We start from the raw sequence: 24789 nt of genomic DNA, 5'->3' as shown, positions 1-24789 counted from the left end.
ACATTCTGAAGAAGTTTTATCTCGTCTCGAATTCTCGAAGAATTGTTTCTCATCTTATTCCGATTCTCGACTCGCGGAGCTTAACCATCATAGTGAATTTGACGCCCCTAAAATCCCCTAAAATTTGGCGCCTTGTGCGGTTGCAATCCTCACCCGGCCCTTTCGTTGGCCTTGAGTTTAGCCAATTGATAATAGAGGAAATTGACTTTTGAATTGTTACTTGACTATTTTAATAAAAACGGAGTTGTCAACAGTCCTGACGACCGTTGAATGGGGAAGGAGAGTAACAGAAGTTTGGAAATGAAATTAAATCTTTGAGTTTTACGTATCGCAGTTATGCCGGGTATGCTAAAGGAGATTGTGGTGACGAGAATGAATGAAACAGTGCAAAGAAAAAAGTAGGAGGAAACAGGAGAACTCCGAGAAAATCTGCAAAAACAGTGCTTGTCCACCAAAAGCCCACTAAGCACGAGCTGGGATCGAACCAGGGCCTTATGCCCCAGAGGTGAACGCTCTACAACGGAACCACCACGGCCCCAACAAAAAGTTTTTAGTTCTCACAGAACTCTTGTCTGGAGGTCAATATAATTAATGGGTGCTATACATACTTGAATTTCATTATTTCCAACAGTCTATGGGAGTTGAGTGAGAAAAGCAGGGCAGTTCATCATCGGTATTTATAGCTATCAGAATTTTATTTAACGTTGGCAATTCATTACGGGAAAAGACCTGATGTATCTTTGATCGAATTGCCGATTTCGTGAAGTCGTCATAGTTTGACGAGAGGGGAAATACTTGTACGCGTATTTTTGGAACTTCTTAATTTATTTTCGTTAAATTTAGCCTCCCGCCTACTTTTATAAACAGTTGCCTTTCCTACAATTGTCTGTTTCCCAGTCATGTCGGCGAATTCTTCAACAGTTAAATTAGGGTGTTGTTCTTTCAAAGCATGGAAGATATTCAAAATGAAACGCTTCTCACCACTTCGTAACGCTTTCCCGGGCTCATGTTTTATCGCAGAACTACTGCAAGCATCATGAATTGTCGCTTCACAAAGCACTAAATACGCAATTATTTACAATTTAATATGCACTAAAATTTGTTTCAGATAATATAAACTATACAAAATATAATGGACACAAAATACAATTCAATATGCACTAATTTCACACGACACTATATATAATATAGTTACCACACATGCTAAATCCATGCAATATTTGCACAGGTCGATAGTCTGCGCACTCGATACTCAGACAGGCAGAAGATTACCTTCCTTGAAATTGTAAATAAAGACAGAATGTCGACAGGGTTGGTTTGCTTTCTCTCCCGATTCTTAAGTGAAACAATGATGGAAATTATCTTTATAACGAATTAGTTCTTATTTCTAGAAATGCAATTTAATAAATATGACTAAAGCCAAAACTTTAATACATAAATAGTAAAAAATGCTTTTCTTAAAGACAAAAATTAAAAACAGTAATTGTTTGTTATTCGGGGTTGACAGGTAAAAACAGCAGTGCTTTCTCACCATCATGTGCGAGCGAATTGACGTACGAATTTACTGTGTACACGATTCTGTTTATTAGAAAAGCTTCCTTCCCTGTGAAGGTCAACGGCTTGCTTTCCCCTCCGTACTGGAGAGTGGTGGGAGGAAGGGGAGTTTCCTATCAGGTTGCCTGGAATAGATAATAGTAACTTGGAACATTTGATTCAATCAGCACAAGAGAAGAAGATATACATTGAAATCTTCAATAGGCGGCCGAAGATTTCAAATAGACTACGTAATGATTCAAGATAGGTATCGGAATAGCTTGAAGACCTTTCCCAGGACCGATATTTTCTGTTGTGCTGACTAAAGTGGATATTCACTCTGAACTGAAAAATGTAGCCAGACGAGAGAAAGTAGGCAATAAGAAGCTGAACACTGAAAAGTTGAGAAACGAGAAAATAAGAAATCTTTTACCTGAAAAATTCAAATTTGGCATGAATGTTGATCAGTAGGTGATGAAAAGATACGAAATGTTTAAAAAAAAACGCGACATCTTGAGTTCAAAATGCCGCATTTCCTGTTCAAAGCACTGGAACTGGAGAAGCGAAATGTGGTATTTACGTTTATGGTCAATATTAGATATCCACAAAATATCAAAAACGTATCAACTTTAATTCAGTATGGCTGCCAGTGTGAAAAACTAGTATGCATATAAATGTGCTATTTCTTGGAATATTGTGACCAAACCAACAAAATTTGACGCAGCTCGATGTACTGAAATGATTTACACGTAGTTTGGTACTGCTCGCCAATCTTGTAAATGAACTTTTTTCTGTATATTTGGTATTGCTTGAAATAATGTGATCAAACCAACGAACCGCATACAAATGTAATCATGACGAATACGTTACAATAAAGCCCCCAACCTGACTGACTGGTGCAGCAGGTCCTTTATGTATGAACTACATATGATAAAATTAGAGAAGTCCCGAAGGTATTCAGCTTTTGTTTAGCAGTATGAATAGGAAGTCAGAGTCGTGTGTTCATCGCATATTCGGAGATGAAAATGATATCGGGAGAACCGTGACGAACGTACATTAGGAACAACACATATATGTGTTGTTACGGAATGAAATAATAGTTGTGAGTGAAATTCAATTGCTCCTTCCTATTGTTTCTAAATACATAATAGATAAAAAATAGAGATTTTGATTTGTACGTTATGAATGACAGGTTTTCAGCAGCCATCTTGGATTCAAGGTGGTCATAGACTCTTCAATTAAGTTTGTCTTTACATTTCTTTCATTCCACAACAGCTTTCAAACGATGTACTACTTAATCCCCCTTGCTATTTGAAACTTTTGAGTTGAACTTCAGTTTAGCGTCCCTTTCAGCAGCGAGGCTATGTGAGACGTGGACCTACTGATTAACGTGGAATCCGAACCACATGAGCTCCCGCCGGGAATCGAACCCAGGTCTCCCGCGCCAAAGGCGCGTACGCTAACCGTTGAAACTTTTGAGTTGGACCCCGTCTGGGACCCTGGAGCAAACTTTTTTACCCTAAAAATTGTGCTCTTGAAAATGATGGAAATGATACGGTTCAAACTATTCTTATATATATATATATATATATATATATATATATATATATATATATATATATATATATATATATATATATATATATATATATATATATATATATATATATATATATCAGCGTTTCCCAACCGGTGTGCCGCGAATGGGCCGCTGGTGTGCCGCGAAAAAATCGAAACAAATTATTAATTCTATACGAACCAAATTGCAAGACAGGGGAAAATGTATATTTATATTTCACATTACTATGAACCTCTACTATAAATCTACAATTTTAAATTTCATACTGTGTTACTTTTCTGTACATTTTTAATGTTGAAAAACGTATTTATCATTGTCATGACCATTATTACTTCTTTGTTGTTGTAGACTATTTCGTAACTTGAAATTTTAACATATCATTCAATAAATTCAACAAAGCAAGCATGCATACAAATTACCTACATTTGTGTTTTAAAAGTATAGGAGATTTGTTTATTTGTTCGTTATTTAGTGATCTTCCCTTTTAGTTAGAGGTTAGATACAGTTTTCGAAAGAGAAAGTGGATTTTTAAAAACCCGAGTCCTATATTTCATTGCTATTGTTTTCTATTTTAAAATTAGAATTAAAAATAAGTATAATTATTTAGCACGGGAAAAAATCAGTGATCGAGCTTTCTTCTCTGTAAGAAGGAAATTAGTAATCACATTAAAATACCACGGTAATTATATATATATATATATATATATATATATATATATATGGGTGTGCCGCGAGAATTCAAGTTACACCTGTAGTGTGCCGCAAGTTGAAAAAGGTTGGGAAACGCTGATATATATATATAACAAAATATGTTGTAACTCAGCGATATCCGCCCGGTGGCACGTATAACTTTGGGATTCGTTTAGTTATAACTAAGGCCCGGGAGTTTGTTATAAGATATATTTATTTTACAAATACATGGAAAACAGATAATGGGGTGAGATCTTCATGTATCAGGCGAAAACCAGCCGAAATAAGTAACGTTAATAGAACATATTTTGACATATTTTCCACATTTTCCAATTTGGAAACATATTTTCACTTTTCTAATGATAAGACATTTCTATATATATATATTGCATTATACTTGCACAAAATTGATAATTTTTTAACTTTTTCTTATATGCCTTCTGCCAAAGTAATAAAATCCGCGTTCTCGCTGTGGTTGATTGAACTTGCATCAAACTGTGCGAAACGGATTTGGTTTTCTACCAGGTTAGAATTTAGTACGGGATAAATAATACCGCCTTGCGTTATAATGCAGAAAATCGTTTAAAACAAAAATCTCTCGGGTTATTGTTGAACATGCGCACGACAATCACAACTGTTCCTTTTTTCTTTACATTTTTCCTTTTTAACAAAAACAAACAAATTAGCATTTTGTGCTGGAAAATAGCTATTTTTACGTCAGTGAAAATCAACAATAGTTTTAGCCAGGCGTGCAGCGGAGCAAGTGCTCTGAATGCCTCCTGTGAAACAATCTGTTTCGTTGAAGTTGAGAGCATACGTTGCAGAATTTGGGAGCGATGTGTTCTTTACAGATGACAAGATATTGTTCTGTGAATCCAGTGTGGGATATTCGAAAAGATCTTCTGTATTGCAACATTTAGATACGATGAAGCATAAAAGAAATGTGTGTGGGAAGAAAGCGAAATCGCAAACGCTGCTTCAGTATGTGCCTTCTTCCCAGAGCAGTCGAATGTCCTCTTTCTCTAAGGACCTGTGCAAAGCATTTATCGTATCTGATATCCGTCTGTGGAAGCTGGAAAACCCTAATCTTCGTGAGTGTTTGGAGAAGTACTGCGACAAGGAAATCCCTCACGAATCCACACTTAGGAAGGTCTATGTAAAAAAATGTCTATAGTGAAACTGTGTGTAACATCCGACAGAAAGTGAAAAATAAAAATTTCTAGTTATCAGTGGACGAAACGACAGACTGTTAGGACGTTATATAGCCAATGTTGTGCTTGGTATTTTGGAACCAGAACAGGCTGGAGAAATTTTTCGTGTGCATGTTCAGCAGTTGGTGAAGGTTAACCATTCTACAATAGCTGGCTATATTGAAAATGCAATGCAGGTGGTTTTTCCAGAACGCGTTCCTCGTGACAGGCTTCTCGTACTTGTAACGGATGCAGCTAGGTATATGGTGAAAGCAAAAAAGCCTTGAAAGTTCTATATCCCAAAATGATCCATATTATCTGTCTGGCACACGGAGTCTACAGACTATGATGTGAAGAAATTAGAGCAAGATAACCCAACGTAGATCGCTTTGTGTCAAGTATGAAGAAAATTTTCTTGAAGTGTTCATCACGACGCCAGCCCTAAAGGAGGCTGCCCCGAATATTGCTTTGCCACCACAGCCAGTGGTGACATGGTGGGGAAGATGGCTTAAAGCAATTCAATATCACTGCGCCAATCTGCCTATTCTTGCCGAAATAGTTGCTGGATTTCAAACTGAAGATGCAGCATGTATTAGTGTTGTTCAGGAATTCCTTAATGATCTATCTATTAAAATGCTACAATAGCAACAAAAGCGCCTGAGCTCCAACCTATAACTTTGGATTTCAAATCTTTCATTTACGGTTATTTGTAATTTCACGTTTAACGAAAACAAATGTTTTATATTATGTGTACTTTAAATAAATAATTTAAATAGACCTTTTTCATAGTTTATTGTTTCATAAAATTACTGTTCAAAGCTTTTGTATTTTAATAAGTCTTACTAGCTGAACCTGCGCTCTCTACACGGCGCATCATTCACATATGAGCATGAATCTCCTTGTCATTCCTCAAAACATCTGTACATGTCCCTTTACAAACAAAAGTTAAAGTCGCCTTGATAAAAATCGGCAAAGTATACTATAAAAGGGAGATTTTTCCGATTATTTTTTTTTCAATATCTCGCACCGTTTGCAAGATTTGAGCCTACTTTCGGTTGAAGTTTCTAATTCATGTATGATCAGTGTTTTCTTTCTTCCTACATGCAGTATGTAATAGGCAATCAGGGCGCAAAATTTTAAAGTCAGTGGCAATCGCCAATCCAAAAATGATGATCGCCAGTATTTCTCACGTACAAATTACGAGAGGTCCCCCCACCCACGGAAACAAACCATTTTGATTGAGGTGGGAAAGCAGGTGCGAATTACAACGTTGTGAAGACTTCACATTCTGCGTTTTCTCTCTCTCAGTGACAATTATTTTCGTGCGGAACAGAAACTGCGATGCCCTGTGAGTTTAGGCAGAAACCATTCCTACTAAACACTGGTCGCCAGCTCTAAATTTCTAGTCGCCAATGACGAGCTGGCGACCGGTAATTTTGAGCCCTGCATTACATACACAATTAATTATAATGTCAGTTATATATGGTGTTCATTGGGCAAAATAGTCCAAAAATAAAAATTCATCGTAAAGTGGAGAAATGGTTATCCTTCCTTTTTCATTATTATTTGTCCATGAAACAAACGCCTGAGAGATATACAACCCCTATATACAACTATGTTGTGTTGGGATGTATAATGCGTAGGATATAATGCTTTAGTTTTTTTATTTCAACACTTCCAGTGTACCCGTAAAAATGTAATAAAGAAATAATGGTCATGTTTTTGAAATATTCAATTAGAACTGGACAATCTATGCAAAATTTGCAACCGATCAGTGAAAACGTCATCTTTCTAGAGGCTGTAGTTTCCGAGATCGAAAGGATTTGCCACAGACATATAAACGTCCACAAACATATAGTTTAAAAGAACTCCAAAGATGGCAGCACAATTCATTTGCATTGATTTTGGAAAAGGCTTATTAAAATACATAGCCTTTTAACAATTGTTTTAAAACATAAACTTTATATTTAAAAAAGATGTATTTAAATAATTTATTTAAAGTACACATACTTTAAAATATTGTCTTTGTTAAACAGGAAATCACAAATAACCGTAAATCAAAGATTTGAAATCCAAAGTTAGAGGTTGGAGTTCAGGCGTTTTAATCCGTACTGAATCAAGGAGCCTAACCTCTCTTGTGCTAGTTAGTGTGCCAGCGAGGAACAAGTGTTGCAATACGCATTTGGGAGCAAAGCACACATACAACACTTAGAGGGTTGACGGAAGTTTTCACTTTCGAAGGGCAAACTTGCTTTTTGAACTTCATCTCATCATCTTGCTCATCTTTTTCATCCTCGTTTGGGCTTCGGCCCTGGGTAGTTTCATTAAGATGGCGGACTCTAGCAACACTAACGGACAATCGAATCTCGGCAAACATTTCGGCTTACCCGCTATAGTTTCTACCAACCTAGGCACACGGTCTGAACAAACGGCACCCATTGCACCTTCTAACCGAACTCGGCACTTTTCTTGGGGAAGTCAACCAGTATCATCTGTATGTAGAGATAGACATCCTTCTAGTGATTCTACACAGTCAGCGAAACGCATACGGTCACGGTCCCCAACGGTATCAATGGATGTAGAACTCAATCCGCAACATACCAATATTGCTACTGGGGTTCAAGGTACATCCTCAATACAGTCAAATGTCGATCCTCTTTATCATTTCATTCTTACTGATTACGACACGAAGTACACCAATCCCAAAATGGTTTTTCTCTAAATCATGAAATATGTTCCACGTGTACGGGATACTCTGGTTCAGATTGTTCCAACTAGAAACGGTTACATTCTAAAATCTAAAGATCCAAATTTTGGAGTTACTATTCGTAACAAAGCCTCCTACGAAATCTTCGGTAAGAGCGCTTAACTAACAAAATTAACCGATAAACGGCAAAAACAACCTCCACCACCTCGAAAACCGCCATTTCTATCGGTCGTTATTAGAGGAGTCGCTCCAGAGCTCACCGATGCAGAAATCCAAGAGGAACTGAAACAAGAAGGAATTTCAGTGGATAAATGCATTCGAATTAGAAATAATAATGGTCCGACGTACATGGTTCGTGTACTTTCTAAGCAACAAGATACTATTGATTACCTGTTACGTTTTGGTGCACCTATTTACAAGAAAATACATCGTGTAGAACCATCTAAAACACAAGGACCATTACCTATCCGCTGTGAAAAATGTCAGTTATACAATGACCATACTACAGCAGCTTGTTCCAATCCATCTAAGTGCGGATATTGTTCGGGGCTACATGATACCAAAGCATGTCCCAACTTACGAGGACCCCCTAAATGTAACACCTGTGGCAGTGGGGATCATCCTACCTATAGCTATCGTTGCAAAGCGAAACCAGTACCAAAACCAGAACACCCGGAGCTAACAGTACCCCTAAAAACGACCGGCACGACAACTCAAGTTAACCAATCCATCTTACCACCGTTAACAGTCGAAGATCTTCTCCGCTACATTAGTTTGGTGCTCCAAAATATATTTCCCTTTCAGCGAGCCAATATCCTTCACCACATTATCTCAGCCGCAAAATCCATTTTTCACATCAATCTACATGCAACATATTCTAACAATTATGTTCATTTTCACATTGGATCTCTGGAAACTGCTGTTTAATACAATCTGCATAGTATTATTCCTCATGGGTATTACTTTCTTATTTGTTAACATTCGGTCTTTTTCACAGCATAAACTATTATTAGAAACACTGTTGTTGGAGCAACATATCAATGTATTTGCACTTAACGAAACCGCTTTAAAACCGAACATGCCAGCCCGCATTCCCGGCTATCAACTACAACGTCATGACTATCATGATCACCTGGCTCGTGCGCAAGGAGGAGTTGCAATAGGCTTTTCTCCAAAATATCCAGTTAGGTCATATAATCCGCCAGCTTTTAGTACTTTACCGGAATATCTTCTGTACTCTATATACTTTCCTTCTATAATCATCAACTTTAGTACGATTTATATTCGACCACGTCAACCTATCCCGCTAGAATATTTCCGATACATCGCCCATAACTATCGAAATATTATCATCATGGCAGACATTAATATACATAGTCGCAGTGATCGTGAAAAAACAGACTTTCAACAATATCTAACTAATAATCTCCATCTTCATCTTCATGTCCTTCCTTCGCACACTAGACCTATCAGCCACACTACGCCTGACGTTGTCATTACTTCTCTAAATCTTCTTTCAGACTGTCAGCTAGAAGTTTTGGACTCGATTGGGAGCGATCACCATCCAGTAAAACTCACACTAACTCGAGGACAACGTCCACGCCAAGAAATCGCCCCTCGTCATGTTCCGAGATATGATAAGGCTAACTGGTCTCTTTTCCGGCAGGATCTTGAACGCATTCTTCATTGTGAAACGCCTCCAACTAATGAAACTGAGTTGCTTTCATGTGTTTCAACTATCACTAAAGCCATACAAATTAGTGCTCAGGACCATATTCCAACAGAACAAGTGCATCCGCACAGGCCCAAATTACCGCCAACCTACATTCCACTTATACAGCAAGCTCGAAAACATCTTCGAGAATATTATAGAACCGGAAATGATGCATATTTACGCCTACATCATCAATGGCAAAGAGCGGTTCGTAACTATCTTGTTGCTTATAAACGTAGAAACTGGATAAGAACTTGTAACAACTTATCCGAGGAAGCTCATCCTTCTCGCTATTGGAAGCGGTTTCATCAGCTTGTTGGCAAAAGCACTACAATAACCTATCCTCTCATAGCTGACGGTACTCCTCTCAATTCTGACGCAGAAAAGGCAAATGCATTTGCTGCCCAGTTACAGGCCGTTTTCACACCATCAGCTGCTTCCAAACGTTGTGAACGGACAGATATATCTTGTCTTCCTGCCTTACAACCTTCCACGGAGCACGTCATTGACCCAAATCATCCTCTTACTTCACCCATCACAGTCAATAAACTCCATACGGCACTAGCACGGAAAAGAAATACAGCACCTGGGATCGATTCGATATCTTACAGACACATCAAAGAAGCCCCGCCATCACTCCTGCTACTCCTAGTAACAATATACAATTTCATCCTTAAATCTGGTTTCTACCCTTCAGATTGGAAAGTCTCCAAAGTTTGCATGTTTCACAAACCTAATAAACCTATACATTCAGTATCCTCTTACAGACCCATTCAGCTCACTTCAGTATTCAGTAAATTACTGGAAAAAATTCTCGTTTGCCGACTCCATAAGTACCTTGACACAACTTGTCGGTTACCTATCCATCAGGCGGGCTTTCGTCCTGGATTTTCCATAAATGACCAGCTACTTCGTCTCAGCACAATAATTACTAATCAATATAACAAAGCTTTACCATCATGTCTTATTCTTATGGATTTAGAGAAGGCGTTCGATAAGGTTTGGCATTATGGCCTCATTAAAAAACTGCAGTCGTTCAAACTTCCCGTGTGCTATCTCAGGTTAATATATTCTTTCATTTCAAATCGCATAGCTTATGTTACAGTTGGTACAGCCCTCTGCTGGCCGATTTTTCCTCTAACTGGTGTACCACAAGGATCAGCTCTCAGTCCTTTATTATATATCCTTTATGCGTCCGATATTCCTTCTGTACCACGCAACGTCTTTATTTTTCAATATGCTGACGACACAGCTTTTCTTGCACTCGGAAAAACTGTGTACATCAGCTTAACATTGCTTTACAAACAACACTCGATAATTTCGTCAAGTGGTGTAAGAAATGGCACTTAATGATCAACTCCGAGAAAACACAAGCTCTAGTATTTCTACCGCCTAAATGTCGTTCCAAAGTCCATAGAAACCCAACTCTCTTAAGCATAACTGTTGATGGGTATCCTGTACGCCCTTCCACCACTGCTACCTATCTAGGCGTGGTTTTCGATTCAAAGCTCAGCTGGAATGCTCACTTGAAAAAACTAACGGACAAGGCCAATCTTAGATTAAATCTTTTGCGACGCCTCACAGGAACAACTTGGGGACTTAAAGCCGATATTTTGCTTCATACTTACAAAGCATTCTTGCGTCCGATCCTTACTTTTGGGCACTAAAATGGAAGAAAAATACAACACCTGGGATTGACAACATCTCTTATCGACACATAAAGGAAGCTCCATACTCATTTCTGCTAACTCTGGCAACAATATATAATTTTATACTTCAAACTGGTTTCTATCCTCCTGATTGGAAAGTCTCAAAAATTGCTATGTTTCATAAACCAAATAAACCTGTCCATTCTGTTTGTTCATACAGACCAATCCAACTTACATCTGTTCTCAGCAAAATCCTGGAAAAATCCTTGTCTGTCGCCTTCATAAATACCTTGAAAATACTGGTCTATTGCCTATTCATCAAGCAGGTTTTCGGCCTAGATTCTTCATCCATGACCAACTGCTTCGTCTCAGCACCATAATTACAAATCAATTTAACAAAGGCTTTCCATCCTGCCTCATTCTAATGGATTTCGAAAAGGCGTTTGATAAAGTTTGGCACTATGGGCTAATTCAAAAACTGCAGTCATTCAAACTTCCCGTTTGCTATCTAAGGGTAATCTACTCTTTCATTAAAAATCGCATTGTGTATGTCGCAGTTGGTAACACACTCTCTTGGCCTATTTTTCCGCTTACTGGAGTTCCCCAGGGCTCTGCACTCAGCCCATTATTATATATTATTTATGCTTCCGATATTCCTTCAGTGCCACGAAATGTTTTCACTTTCCAATATGCTGACGATACAGCTTTTCTTGCACTTGGCAATACTGTCCAGGAAATTAGCCTTGCTCTACAGACAACTCTCGACAATTTCATCAAGTGGTGCCAGAGATGGCATCTGACTATTAACAACGACAAAACGCAAGCGATGGTTTTCCTACCACCTAACAGGCGTTCCAGAGTTTACCGAAACCCCACGCTCTTACGAGTAACTGTTGATGGGTACATTGTACGCCCTACCAACACTGCTACCTACTTGGGCGCCGTCTTCGATTCCAAACTGACTTGGAATGCACATTTGCAAAAACTAAGAACTAAGGCTACCATTCGTTTAAATCTTTTACGTCGTCTCACAGGCACCACTTGGGGCCTCCAACCCGATGTTCTACTCCATACTTACAAGATGTTTCTTCGACCTATACTCACTTTCGGACATACTGCCTGGTGCCATGCCTCTGCTTCGTTCTACGAAAAACTTTGCATATTGGAGCGTCATGCTATTCGACTAGCTCACCGACTGAAACTGCCATATCCTACGTGGCTCACATATCAGTACATCAACTTTCCAAAGCTCACAGAACATCTTGCACAACTCCGTATTCGGTACATCACTTCTCGCATTGAAACGGGCCATCCGCTATTCTTGAACATTCTTCAGTCTGATGCTGACACTGATGCCGCATACCGCTACAAGCATTCTCCTTTAAATGTACTCATTTCCTTGTCCAACATGCAAACCTCACAGAAGACGAACGTAACATCTATGCCATTCATGATCATATTCCTCATGTTTTTCCATCTTAGCACAGATATCATCAGAACTAACAAGGGCTTCCCCCTGTGATCATTAGCCCCGAGCCGCCCCGGGACAGAAGATTTAACCTGCATCTGTCTGACTAATTTCTTTTTGTTTGTGATGTGTTGGCACTTCACCTCATCTTTCATCTCCATTATCTTACATTTTCACTCACTTCAAAAACTATCTCGCATTATATATATATATATATATATATATATATATATATATATATATATATATATATATATATTTGATATTCTTTCACATTTGCATCTAAGTATTCTTCACTTCATATTTCGCTATTCACATGATACCCTTAATTTATCATTTTCTTTCCTTATTTAAGTTATATATACTTTGTTATGTATGCACATTGGCACATTGATTGCACTGTTTCTTTTCTGTAATTTATAATAAAGATATGGCTAATAAATAAACAAAGAACAATAAAATGATGATAAAACTCCTTTCCAAAACCGATGCACAAAAATCACTGTTAATTATCAAACTTCCCTTAGACCATCCCATTCTTTTCAAACTTATATTTTGTATAGAAAACCACTTGCCAAAGAGAGGGCGTAACCCTCTGAGAGGCTGAAGAAGTATATAATTTCCCGAATCATATTATCTGTAGAATACGTAAATTTTCTTTTTTCCTTTCCTTAAAAAAAGCGTTTTAATAGCTTTTGTAGCATTTTAATAGATAGATGTTTGTGGACTTTATATGTTTGTGGCAAATCCTTTCGACAATGAGATCTAGGAAACTACAGGCTCTAGAAAGATGACGTTTTCACTGATCGATTTCAAATTTTATGTAGATTGCCCAGTTCTAATTGAATATTTAAAAAACATGGCCACTATTTCTTTATTACATTTTTACGGGTGCAGGAGAAGTGTTGAAATTAGAAAAAAATCTAAAGCATCATATCCTACGCGTTATACATTTCAACACCACATAATTATATACGGGGATTGCAAACCTCTCAGGCGATTGTTTCATGGCCAAATGATATTGAAAAACGAAGGATAACTATTTCTCCACTCTAAGTTAAATCTCCATTGTTTGGAGTGTTTTGCTCAATGAACACCATATATCGCTGACATTATAATTAATTGTGTGTGTAATGTATTTGCTTATTACATACTGCATGCAAGAAGAAAGAAAACACTGATCATACATTAATTAAAAACTCCAATCGGAAGTAGGCTCAAATCTTGCCAACGGTGCGAGATATTAAAAAAGTAATAGAAAAAAATCTCCGCTTTATGGTATCTCTTGCCAATTTTTATCAAGACGTTTTTCACTCGTATCTGTAAAGGGACATGCACAGATGTGAGGAATAACAAGGAGATTCATGCTCATATGTGAATGATGCGCTGTGTAAAGAGCTCAGGTTCAGCTAGTCTATATATTAAAATGCTAGGTTTATATGTTTGTCTCCAATCCTTTTGACAATGAGATCTCGAAAACCACAAGTGCTAGAAACGTGCCGTTTTCAATGGTCGATTCCAAATTTTGTATAGATTGTCCAGTTCTCATTCAAATCTTCAAAAACCGTGTCGTTATTCTTCTATTCAACATTTTAGGAGTTGTTTTGAACCCATAAGATTAACATTGTTGCAGGCCGAAACTACGGTGTTAGGCAACCAGTAGAGATGTTACGTGTGGCGGGTTGACGGACATTGCAGGCGCTTTGCTTAAATCTGAATTGTAAAACCTATTACATGCTGGCAACTTCAAAGGCCTTAAGAGACGCAATGAGGCGTACTCGAACGGATATTGATTTATTAGAAAAAAATCCACTTGATATCTTGTTAGTTCTACAAATTTCCTACAAACTCACTCCAACATCCATACATAGCAATTCACTTCCTTTATGAGTCTCCTATTCTTTACTTGTGTGAGTAAAAGAGATATGCAGTGAGAAGGAGATTCGTGGTCATGACAGAACGATGCGCTGAGTAGACAGCGCAGGTTCAGCTAGTATTAAATTAAAAGATGATATTGTGTACATTTCTGCAAAGGGTCTTTCCTAGTAAGATAGTGAAATAGACCCTTGATCCAAATTGGGTTGCTATTCACCCAAAAAGTTACCCTTGACCTAAAACTAACCCAAAACAATTTTTGACCCCTTACCCCCTCCCCTTTCCGAATTATCGTATCATACATGCTCAAAATTGAACACTTTTAAATTTTAGGGGGGATTTCCAAAAATTTGGAAGTTTCACAGATTGTAGATACTATTTAGATGCAAATGTGCATTTTTTTCAAAACTATCGATTAGCACCTTCTTTATTTATTTATTTATTTATTTATTTATTTTTTTGCGTGTTGAAAATTTCAAAAAATTGTAGAAAAAATTTGGGGGGATACACGTTCCTGATTTTTTTGGTTAAAAAATTTGTTATACCTTTATGTATAACATATATCTTTTCGGGGCGTGAAAGCGATGGCAACATTGTCAAAAAATAAAACTGAAGACAAACGTGTTTTTCGCACAGTTTTTCCACCATTTTAGGGCCCTAAGGGTGAAAGCCTCTTCAAACAATTCTTTGTCAAAGTTCACAATTTTCCTTCTCTTGCGTCCCTTCTGCTTATGTCGTTCTTTGGCTGCTTCGATTCTGTCCATTTCGGAATAAAAATACCAACTATATCTCTGTTACAGTGCTTCCACTTCAACCGACTCTTGCAAAGTTAAAACCTCGCGTCGGTTCCTCGTATCTATCAGTGCTTGCCTCAGTGGTCGCACACAGTGGCGCTCTCTACCGCGAGCTGTATGTAACTTTGTTGTGCAAGAGTCGGGTGAAGTGGAAGCACTGTTGCGGATATATATTTGGTGTTTCTGTTTCGAAATGAACACAATCGAAGCAGCCGAAAAACGACAGAAGCAGAAGGGACGCAAGAGAAAGGAAAATTGTGAACTTTGGCAAAGGATTGTTTGAAGGGGTCCTCACCTTGAGGGCCCTAAAATGGAAGAAAAACACGTTTGTTTTCAGTTTTATTTCTTTTTGACAATGTTGCCATCACTTTCAGACCCCGAAAAAAAATGTTGTACCTAAGAGTATAACAATTTTTTTAACTAAAAAATCATGAACGTGTTCTCCCCCCCAAAAAAATTCTATGATTTTTTGAAATTGTCAACACGCAACAAACTAAAGAAAATATTAATCGATAGTTTTGAAAAAAATGCACATTTACATCTAGATAGTATCTACAATATGTGAAACTTTCAAAATTTTCGGATCACCCCCCACCAAAATTTAAAAATGTTCAATTTTGAGCATGTATGATACGATAATTCGGTAAGGGGTGGGGGTAGGGGGTCAAAAATTTTTTCACGTAGTTTTAGGTCAAGGGTAACCTTTTTGGCCAATAGCGACCCAATTTGGATCAAGAGCCGATTTCACTATCTTACCAGGAAAGACCCTTTTGGGTTTCTGGTGTCATCCTTTGAGCGATTGGAGACAAATGGTCTCAGTGTGCAAGACTGTCTTGAAACCGTGGATGATGTTAGACCAGATTTGTAAACAGCAAAGGAAGCAACAGCAGGTTTAAAGAAAGACAAATTCAGTGCCATCCTGAACAATAATCCTCTGGATATGGCACTTTCATCAATATCGCCGCTGTTCTGAGTGGTGACGGAGAATTAACTCTCAAAAATGTTGAAGAAGATTTAACACCTGCAGATACAGTATATTTGAGATTTGCTGCTTTGACTTCGTGCTATGTGGAACGTACATTCTCATGCTACAAGTCGCTGTTTGTAGATAACAGGCGAAGTTTCACAGAAGAGAACCTGAAGAAGATATTCGTGTCACAATGCAATGTTTAAAATTACTTTTGCCTATTGATTTGTCCGATTTTTATTTTTCATTTTCAAGTGTATAGCATAGTATGACATTGAAATATATACATTCTCTCCATTTGTGTGTGTGTTTTTCTTTCAACTAAATGAAACTGAAAGCACAAGTTCTAGAGATTCGTTACAAGCTGTTCAAATAACACGAACAACCTTCTATAATTGTTTTCTTGAAAAAATGTTCCTTTTGTAACCGTAAGCTAGTAAAATAAAACATTAAGAAATACGATAGAACTTTCCTAAACAAATCTGTTTAGAAACACAACTGGAAAATGTTCCCTTTGTAGCTGTCAACTAAGTTCAAATAAAATATTTTTAAAAAATCCCAAAAAATGAAACAACAAAATGTTCCCTAAAAATGAGTTTATAAATTAAGTACTCACATTCTAATGTTTTCTGTGTTTTGAGGAGATGACATTTTTTTACTTTTTTAATTTTCGTGGCATTTTTTCTAGTTTTTATGACATATTTACATACATATTTTACAGTTTCATAGGGCATAAAATCCCGGGCCCTAGTTATAACATATCAAATGCCAACACAATTGTCTCGTTCGGATCTCAGCGGAGCCACTTCGTGACCCTCCCCTTAAGAAACCATGGGTTACATAACAGATGCAGAAAATGAGGAAAAGAAAAGCGTGAAAATAGATTGATACAGACGAAAGTAGGAAGATGTACAGGAAAAAAAAACGAGTTACGAAGGGAAACAGACAGAGCAAGAAAAGAGTTTTACGAGCGAAAATGTGAGGACAGAAGAATTAGAAAGTTAGGAAATATGAAGAATTGTACAAGGAGGTGAAATCTATGGCACTTCAATTAAGCAAGGGGGCATTACGGTGAAAATAGAAATGGGAATGTAGTCACCGAGGGACTTGAAGTCTTAGGAAGATAGAAATAATATGTTGAGGACTTATATAAGAGTAGGTATAGACCGTATGGCCTAGATGTTGAAGTAGAAAATGAAGTACACCGGGATGATAAAGGGCTTAGTATTATTCGAGATGAGATTGAAAAAGCTATATCCAAAATTAGGAATGGAAGGGTACCTGGGATATATAATGTACCCAATTGAACTCATTAAAAATATGGGAGAAAAAAACAAGAAAAAATTGTTCCATCCTTGCAATGAATATATATGAAACAGAAGAGTGCCTAGAAGATTATCTGAAGATGATCATGATATCAATGGCTATGAAATCGAACCAGGAGAAATGTAAAGACTATAAAACTATTAGTCTCATATCGAATGCAGCAAAAATTATGCTTCGAATACTGAACAAAGTTGTATGAAAGAACACATGAAAAAGTTAAGAAAGAACAGTTTTGGTATAGGAAAAGTAAGGGCACAAAAGATGCAATTGGATGGAGATTGGAAAAAAGCAGTCGCTGTCAAACATAGAAGTAGGAGGGGAGAAAATAGAACAAGTGACTATTTTTCGATACCTAGGTAGTATTATTAGTGATGATATGAAGTGCGAATGTGAAATACAAGCAAAAACAGGAATGGCGAAAGAAACATTTAGGAGGAAGAAAAGTCTATTTTGTGGATCTTTGGATAAAGAGTTGAGAAAAAGACTCATAAAATGTTTCGTGTGACGTATTGTGCTGTATGGGGTACACTGTGGGTGTGGAGGAGAATGGAGAGGATTAGCTGGGTCGAGCGGAAAACGAATGAGAGTATGTTAGAAATGACAGGGGAGAAAAGAACGATTTTAGATGTAAATGAAAAGAACAGAAACTGGTTGGAACATTGGCTAAGAAGGAACTGTATCATGAGGGGAGGGCCTACAGTTGATGGAAGGTATCAAAACATAAAAATCGTACGTGAAGATGAAGAGGTTAGCTGAAGATTGAAGCTTTTCAGTTGTGGCAAGTGACCTACAAATGATGGTAGAATACCTATTATTATGATATCTTGGGATCCACTAGACCAGCGTTTCCCAACCTTTTCAACTTGCGGCACACTACGGGTGTTACTTGGATTCTCGCGGCACACTTATACATATTATTATTTGTAAATATAAAACACAGTAGTATTTTTTCTGTGATTATTGATCTCCTCCTCGCAGAGAAGAAAGCTCTATCACTTGTTTTTTTCCTCGTAGTAAATCATTATGCTTATTTTTCATTCTAATTTTAATATAGAAAATAATTACAATGAAATATTGGACTCAGGTTTTTAAAAATACGCCTTCTTTTCAAAAACTGTATCCAACCTTTTACTAAGAAGGAAGATCAGTAAATAACGAACGAACAAACAAATCTCTTTTACTTTTAAAACACAAATGTAGGTAATTTGTCGAGAGGATTGAATGATATTTTAAATTTTGAAGTTACGAAATAGTCTGCAACAATAAAGGAGCAATAATGGTCATAACAATGATAACAAATACTTTTTTCAACATTAGAAATGCAGAACAGTAACCCGATATGAAACTTAAAATTGCAGATTCATAGTTGAGGTTCATAGTAATGTGAAATACAAATATACATTTTTCCCTAACTAACTAACTAACTAACTCTATGGCCTATGGAACCCGGAGGTTCAGTGCCGCGTTCACAAAAGCTCTCCACTGACTTCTATCCTTAGCTAATTGGATCCAGTTTCTACTTTGTATTCCTATCTCTGCGAGATCCATCTTAATATTATCCTCCCATCTGCGCCTAGGTCTTCCTAATGGTCGTTTTCCAATGGGTCTACCAGTCAAGACTTTGAAAGCGTTTCTACTTTCTTCCATTCTAGCTACATGACCTGCCCACCTAAGCCTCCTAGACTTGACGACCCTAACAATGTTGGGTAAACCGTATAAACTATGTAGTTCCTCGTTATGAAGCTTTCGCCATTCCCCATTCTCGTTCCTCTTGGGTCCGAATATTCTTCTCAAGATCCTGTTCTCAAATACTTTCAGTCTATGTTCTTCCCTCAGAGTAAGCGACCATGTTTCCCTATGTTTTGCAATTGATTGCTACAAAATTAATAATTTTGTTTCGATTCCTCGCGGCACATCAGCGGCCCATTCACGGCACACCGGTTGAGAAACGCTGCACTAGACGGATCACTTTCACTAACAAATTCGATTTCTAACTTTTGACCTACTTTCTGTCAAAATAGATGGTGATCTGTCAAGTAGTTCCTGAGATTTTGTATCTCCTGGATGGATACACGAAGACAGGGTAGATATGTAAAAGTTTTTGGTAAGCCAAACTCCTTAAGAATGTTTTGAGATGTCCTGATTGACAGCGATATGTACAAATGTAAATTTATAAGAATAGGACTGAAAGAAAACCGTAAATGTACGTTTTCTTGTAATCGCATTTTTAAAGATATTCTCTACTATTGAATTACTGCAGTGTTATATCATAGATCAATATTAATCAATGTAGCTGTAGTATTAACTATGAAATTGCAAATCAGATGTCTAAAATAATAATATTATGGGTACTATAATTTATTTATTGTTCAACATCTTATATTTATTGCAATTCATAATAATTATTATTAAATGTTCAGCATGTACCTAAATACGTCTTTAAAGCTTAAATGCTAGTAAAAAAAAAACACTAACACGAAATGTTAAAAGACAAGTTAGAGGTAGCAAATATATATTTTATAGATAGAATGAAACAAGGTTTCGAGGGAACAGAAATTAAATAACTGCCAGATATTATTTTTGTACGTAATCGGTTCCCTAAAACTAGAAACAAGGTAAAGGAGCTAACAACAAATTTCGTGGTCTGCATTGCATTAAAGATTTTCATAAATAACTAGCAGCGTTCACCCCGCTTCGCTGCGGTCACCCCGGAACGCAATAAACTTTGTTACTTAGATAATTTTTACTTTTTCGCTTTCAAGTGATATGATAAAAACCATAGAAGATTGCACTAATGTTAACATTATATCGCCTGTCATTTATGTTAACCCGCCCCGCTTCGCTGCGGTCACCCCAACCCGCCCCGCTTCGCTGCGGTCATCCCGGAACGCAATAAACTTTGTTACTTAGATAATTTTTACTTTTTCGCTTTCAAGTGATTTATAGCGCCTGTCAGTTATGTTAACCCGCCGAGTCACAGGGTCATGCGGGTTGCATATAAATACGTTTATTTTTATACCTATGATGAACTAATAACAAAGGATTTGTACGTATGGACACCTGAATGGTCAATTATCTCAAGACACTGGTAATTGAAAATTAAAGTGATATGATAAAAAACATCTAGGGTCCACATCCTAACAACCCCCCAAAAATGAAAGAAATCGGTTCAGCCGTATTAGCGTGATGAGCGGACAAAGGATTTTTTGTACGTATTGACACCTGATTGGTCAATTATCTCAAGACACTGGTAATTGAAAATTAAAGTGATATGATAAAAACCATCTAGGGTCCAAATCCTAACAACCCCCCAAAAATGAAAGAAATCGGTTCAGCCGTATTAGCGTGATGAGCGGACAAAGGATTTTGTGCGTTCTCTTTTATATATATAGATAGATTAATACTTTTCTGACCAGAGTATATATTTATTTATTAAGATTAATATAAGCCGAAACAGAGAGAAAAAAAAAAGCTTAAAGAAAGAGTAAAACGCATAGAGACAATATGAGACCAAAAACGCTATATAAAAACATGTCAAAGAAACAGGACATAATATAGATTGGGAAGGGGTCCAAGGTCTAGAAAAAGAAAATAGAACAATAATAAGAAAATGTAAAGAAGTGCGAAGGATTAAGAGAGAAAAAAGTGAAAAATTAATGAACTGGACAAATGGACTTCAAATATATGGATTATGGGATAGATTGTTAGAACGAATGGAAGGATAAAAATCACGGATATGTAAAATTCTTAAGAGAAGCAATAAAAATAAATTTATATGATAGAATTGAAGGAATCTTCAAAATTAACTGATATTTGGAATAATTTATTAAAATAATATTAATAATAAAAGAAAAGTGAAAATTATAATGATTATATAAAAAACTGTTATACTAAAAATTTCAAATGAAACAGTAAATTATACAATATCTGATTGTTACATATTAAAAATTATAAAATGAAACAATTAAAATTATACAATAATAATAATTTAATGTTATGAAGATATTTCTGTCTGATGAAGATAACATTAAGTTACTGAAACTGTTACGACTTATTTTCATTTTAATAAGTATATACTCTAGTCAGAAAAGTATTAATTACTTAAGTAATAGTTCCAGAGTCAATATGGATGAAGTTCAAGATTTACGTTTTTTACTGGACACCTACATGCATTCTAGGACAGAATACTCTATTTATAACAATCTCCTGTCCTTATTAAAATATATATATCTTTGTATAGACATGTAAAATTTTAAATATAACGTCTCTACTGAAAGATGTGTATTAGTAAGTTCTTGAAAAGGTTTGTTTATCATTGTTTAAAGTTGTAAGCCATGAGAAAAAAATAGCTCCGACTGAGGTATGTGGATATGTAAAGTAAATAGCAATTCAGAAAAATGTTACGTTTCATAATTGTGTTCATTTAAATGAAAATTTATATTCCTTGTAACTTTTGTATAAATGGACCTATTTTCATAGATTTTAAAGCTGAACTTGAAATTGGATAAGGTTTCATAAACGTAATTTTCAGTGAATTAACATTGTGAGATCATTAGATAGCATCTCTAATTGAGGTGTAAAAAACTGCGGTCAAGGAAACTAGAAATAACAGAGGAAACCATAAATAACTGACCATACATCATCCAATTTAAAGCTGTCTTTCGGCCATATCTCATCGTGAGTTGTAACGCCAGGAGTTCTAGTTTGATGGCAAAGAAAACTCATCACAGAAATATTGCTTTTGAACGTCGACTTTACCGAAATAGTACTAAGTTTGATATACAGTAACTTAAACGGTTTGGAAGAAGTCGAGTGTTTCACGCCACTTGTGTTCCGAATGAACTTCATTGGAACAGATTGTACAAAAGTATGTGACAGTAAACTAGTCTTGAAACGTCAGGAAGCTATGATAAAGGTGTTATTTGATGCTTGTAAATTCTTCACAATGTGAACTGAAAAAAAGTGCAGTTTTTAACTTCTCGTATTTTCGAACAGACGTAGGTGTTTATTTTCTAAAGACTATACTATACAAAGTCTAAAATAGACGACGGAAGATGAATATAAAATCATTTTTACAGTGATACGTTCCGTCATATTTATTAGAATTGAACATTTTACAAACAAAAAATTATTTATCAGAAATTCCGTTATACTGTATTGTAAAGTAAACCTTCAAGTTTAAATATTTCACACCAAATCAGGCGTAATATACCTATATCGACACGTGCTTCAACTTATGTAATTCGTTATTTCCTGTTATCTAAATGATCAAAAGCAGAGGGACGAAAACTTTTATTTTATTTTATTTATTTTTACTAATTCTCTCGCGTGGTCTGAGATCGGGAATCTTTGGCAATCACTGTGCGAGAAAGTCATCATCTTTTGTCGCTCGTCAAATCCACTGCTGTGGGTGTGTGTGGGTGTTTTTTTTTTTTTTTTTTTTAAGATAATTTGCAATATTCCGATCGATACCCAAACCTTCCCGAACAGTATTTTACAAAACTTACACACCACAATGCCTGTGGATGTCACAGGTAATTTTTGGTTTGTAGTAAGTTGAATCTTGTTTCGTTTTGTAGTAGCTCTGTTTATATAAGATTTTAATTTGAAATATGTTTGTGATATTGGCTTTTATTTGCATATTAACTATTATCTAAATTTCCAGTATCATGGATGTAATAGGAAGTAACGCATCACCACGAGAAACTAAGATTGTTATGCGATATAATTTCTTCGTGTTGTTAGGAAGGAAACCATAATAAAACAACCGAATGAGCGCTGCCAATATTCTACACTGTATTTTGAAAATATAGAGGGAAATAAAGTATTTATTGAAGTTGTAACAAAGTTATTTTGTTTTACAAAATATATACCTCAATCAGATATATCGTTTTATATATATAATTCACGAATATATTGAAATTCTAATGCGAATTATATAATAACAACGCAAATGTGTCGTTCGCAATATTTCGTAGCAATACATCGTATCAACGATAAGTATTCAAATAAGAACTTTGTTAACAGCCTTAAATTTCTTTCGTAAGTATCTTCATTAGTCTCCTAGCGGTTTATCCATATCGGCGTCACTAATGTCCAAATCTTCGTCTCCGAACAATACTTGATCCAGGGCTGTAACCATAAAAAGAAAATGAGTTATTTAATTTTTGCAAACATGGTAAATACAAATTATACACATGTAGAAAGAAACACAGTGTTCGGAAACTAATGATGCATTAATAATAATAATAATAATAATAATAATAATAATAATAATAATAATAATAATAATAATAATAATAATAATAATGCTGGTGCAGAAATACTAGATTGACATTGATAATTCCTCTTTTACTTGAGAGTCCAAGGGAAATTTTATTCGAAGTGATAGTAAAAATTGTTCAAATAGCGTTAAATCCAAAACGCCACCGTTCCGTAAGATTTCACAATGAAGAAAAAATTTAGCAGATCAATGGAAATTCATAACCTACTTCGGCAAATACATGAAGAAGAATGTCAACATACTGCGTCTGTCTTTTTCAATTGGTTGCTTTAACCTTTAACGTTCCTTTTCAGCATTAAGACCATATAAATGTGGACATAGCTTAATGTGGAATCCGAATTATGTACGTTCCCACCGAGAATCGAACCTGGATCTCCCGCGTCGAAGGTAAGTATGTCAGCTATACAGGATATTCAGAAGCAACACTGAACAACTTGGAGAAATGAATCCTCACATAAAAACATAAAAAAGAACAACACTGGTAGACAGATGCGTCATTTCGGCGTTAAAATCCAGCGAAAATTGATCAGGCGATTAAAAGGAGTCCTAACCAAAGAATGGAAAATCAGATGAAGGCGGGTAGAAAAAACCATCAGGTTTTATTTTTTATATATATACACCTAAATTCCCATTAATGTCCAGAAGAATATGGTATGTGTCAGTTTTCAGTCCTGACCTATGCTTCAAGGCTAATGTCGCCATCCCTACTCTTTATCCACTGGGAACTTTAATAGAATCTATGCTCAAAAAAGACACTATGTTCTTTTACCCAATCTTAATCCTACATTTCATTCTCGAGTAGTGGTCCTTCATTTTATCGCTCCGACCAATTTCAGGCGGCTATAGCTCCGAAATTACGCAATTGTGCATCTATGTTGGTGTGAGGGATTTATTTCCCAAAGTTGTTTGGTCTTGTTTCCGAACATCCTATACTGTCTAGCCAATGAAGGGATCTACTTTCTCGTAATTTCAATTAAGTATTTTGCTAAAGAAATACTAAATAAAGTCACCTGG

The 24789-nt window shown here is 36.3% G+C and overlaps 1 protein-coding gene across 1 annotated transcript in view; it reads left to right on the top strand.

Annotated features, from left to right (window-relative positions):
- Positions 1-23339, top strand: part of LOC145694217 (putative methyltransferase DDB_G0268948) — a 159516-nt gene extending 136177 nt beyond the window's left edge. Inside the window, exon 7 of the mRNA XM_081770329.1 lies at positions 23158-23339. Coding sequence (XP_081626455.1) covers positions 23158-23251 — 94 coding nt within the window. The 3' untranslated portion in view covers positions 23252-23339. The remainder of the gene's footprint in view (positions 1-23157) is intronic.
- Positions 23340-24789: the final 1450 nt, after the last annotated feature.

This window comes from Thermobia domestica, chromosome 9 (genome assembly GCF_964235325.1).
Source record: "Thermobia domestica chromosome 9, izTheDome1.hap1.1, whole genome shotgun sequence".
NCBI lineage: Eukaryota > Metazoa > Arthropoda > Insecta > Zygentoma > Lepismatidae > Thermobia > Thermobia domestica.
Note: the sequence above shows the minus strand (reverse complement) of the source record. Positions and strands in the feature narration are given on the sequence as shown.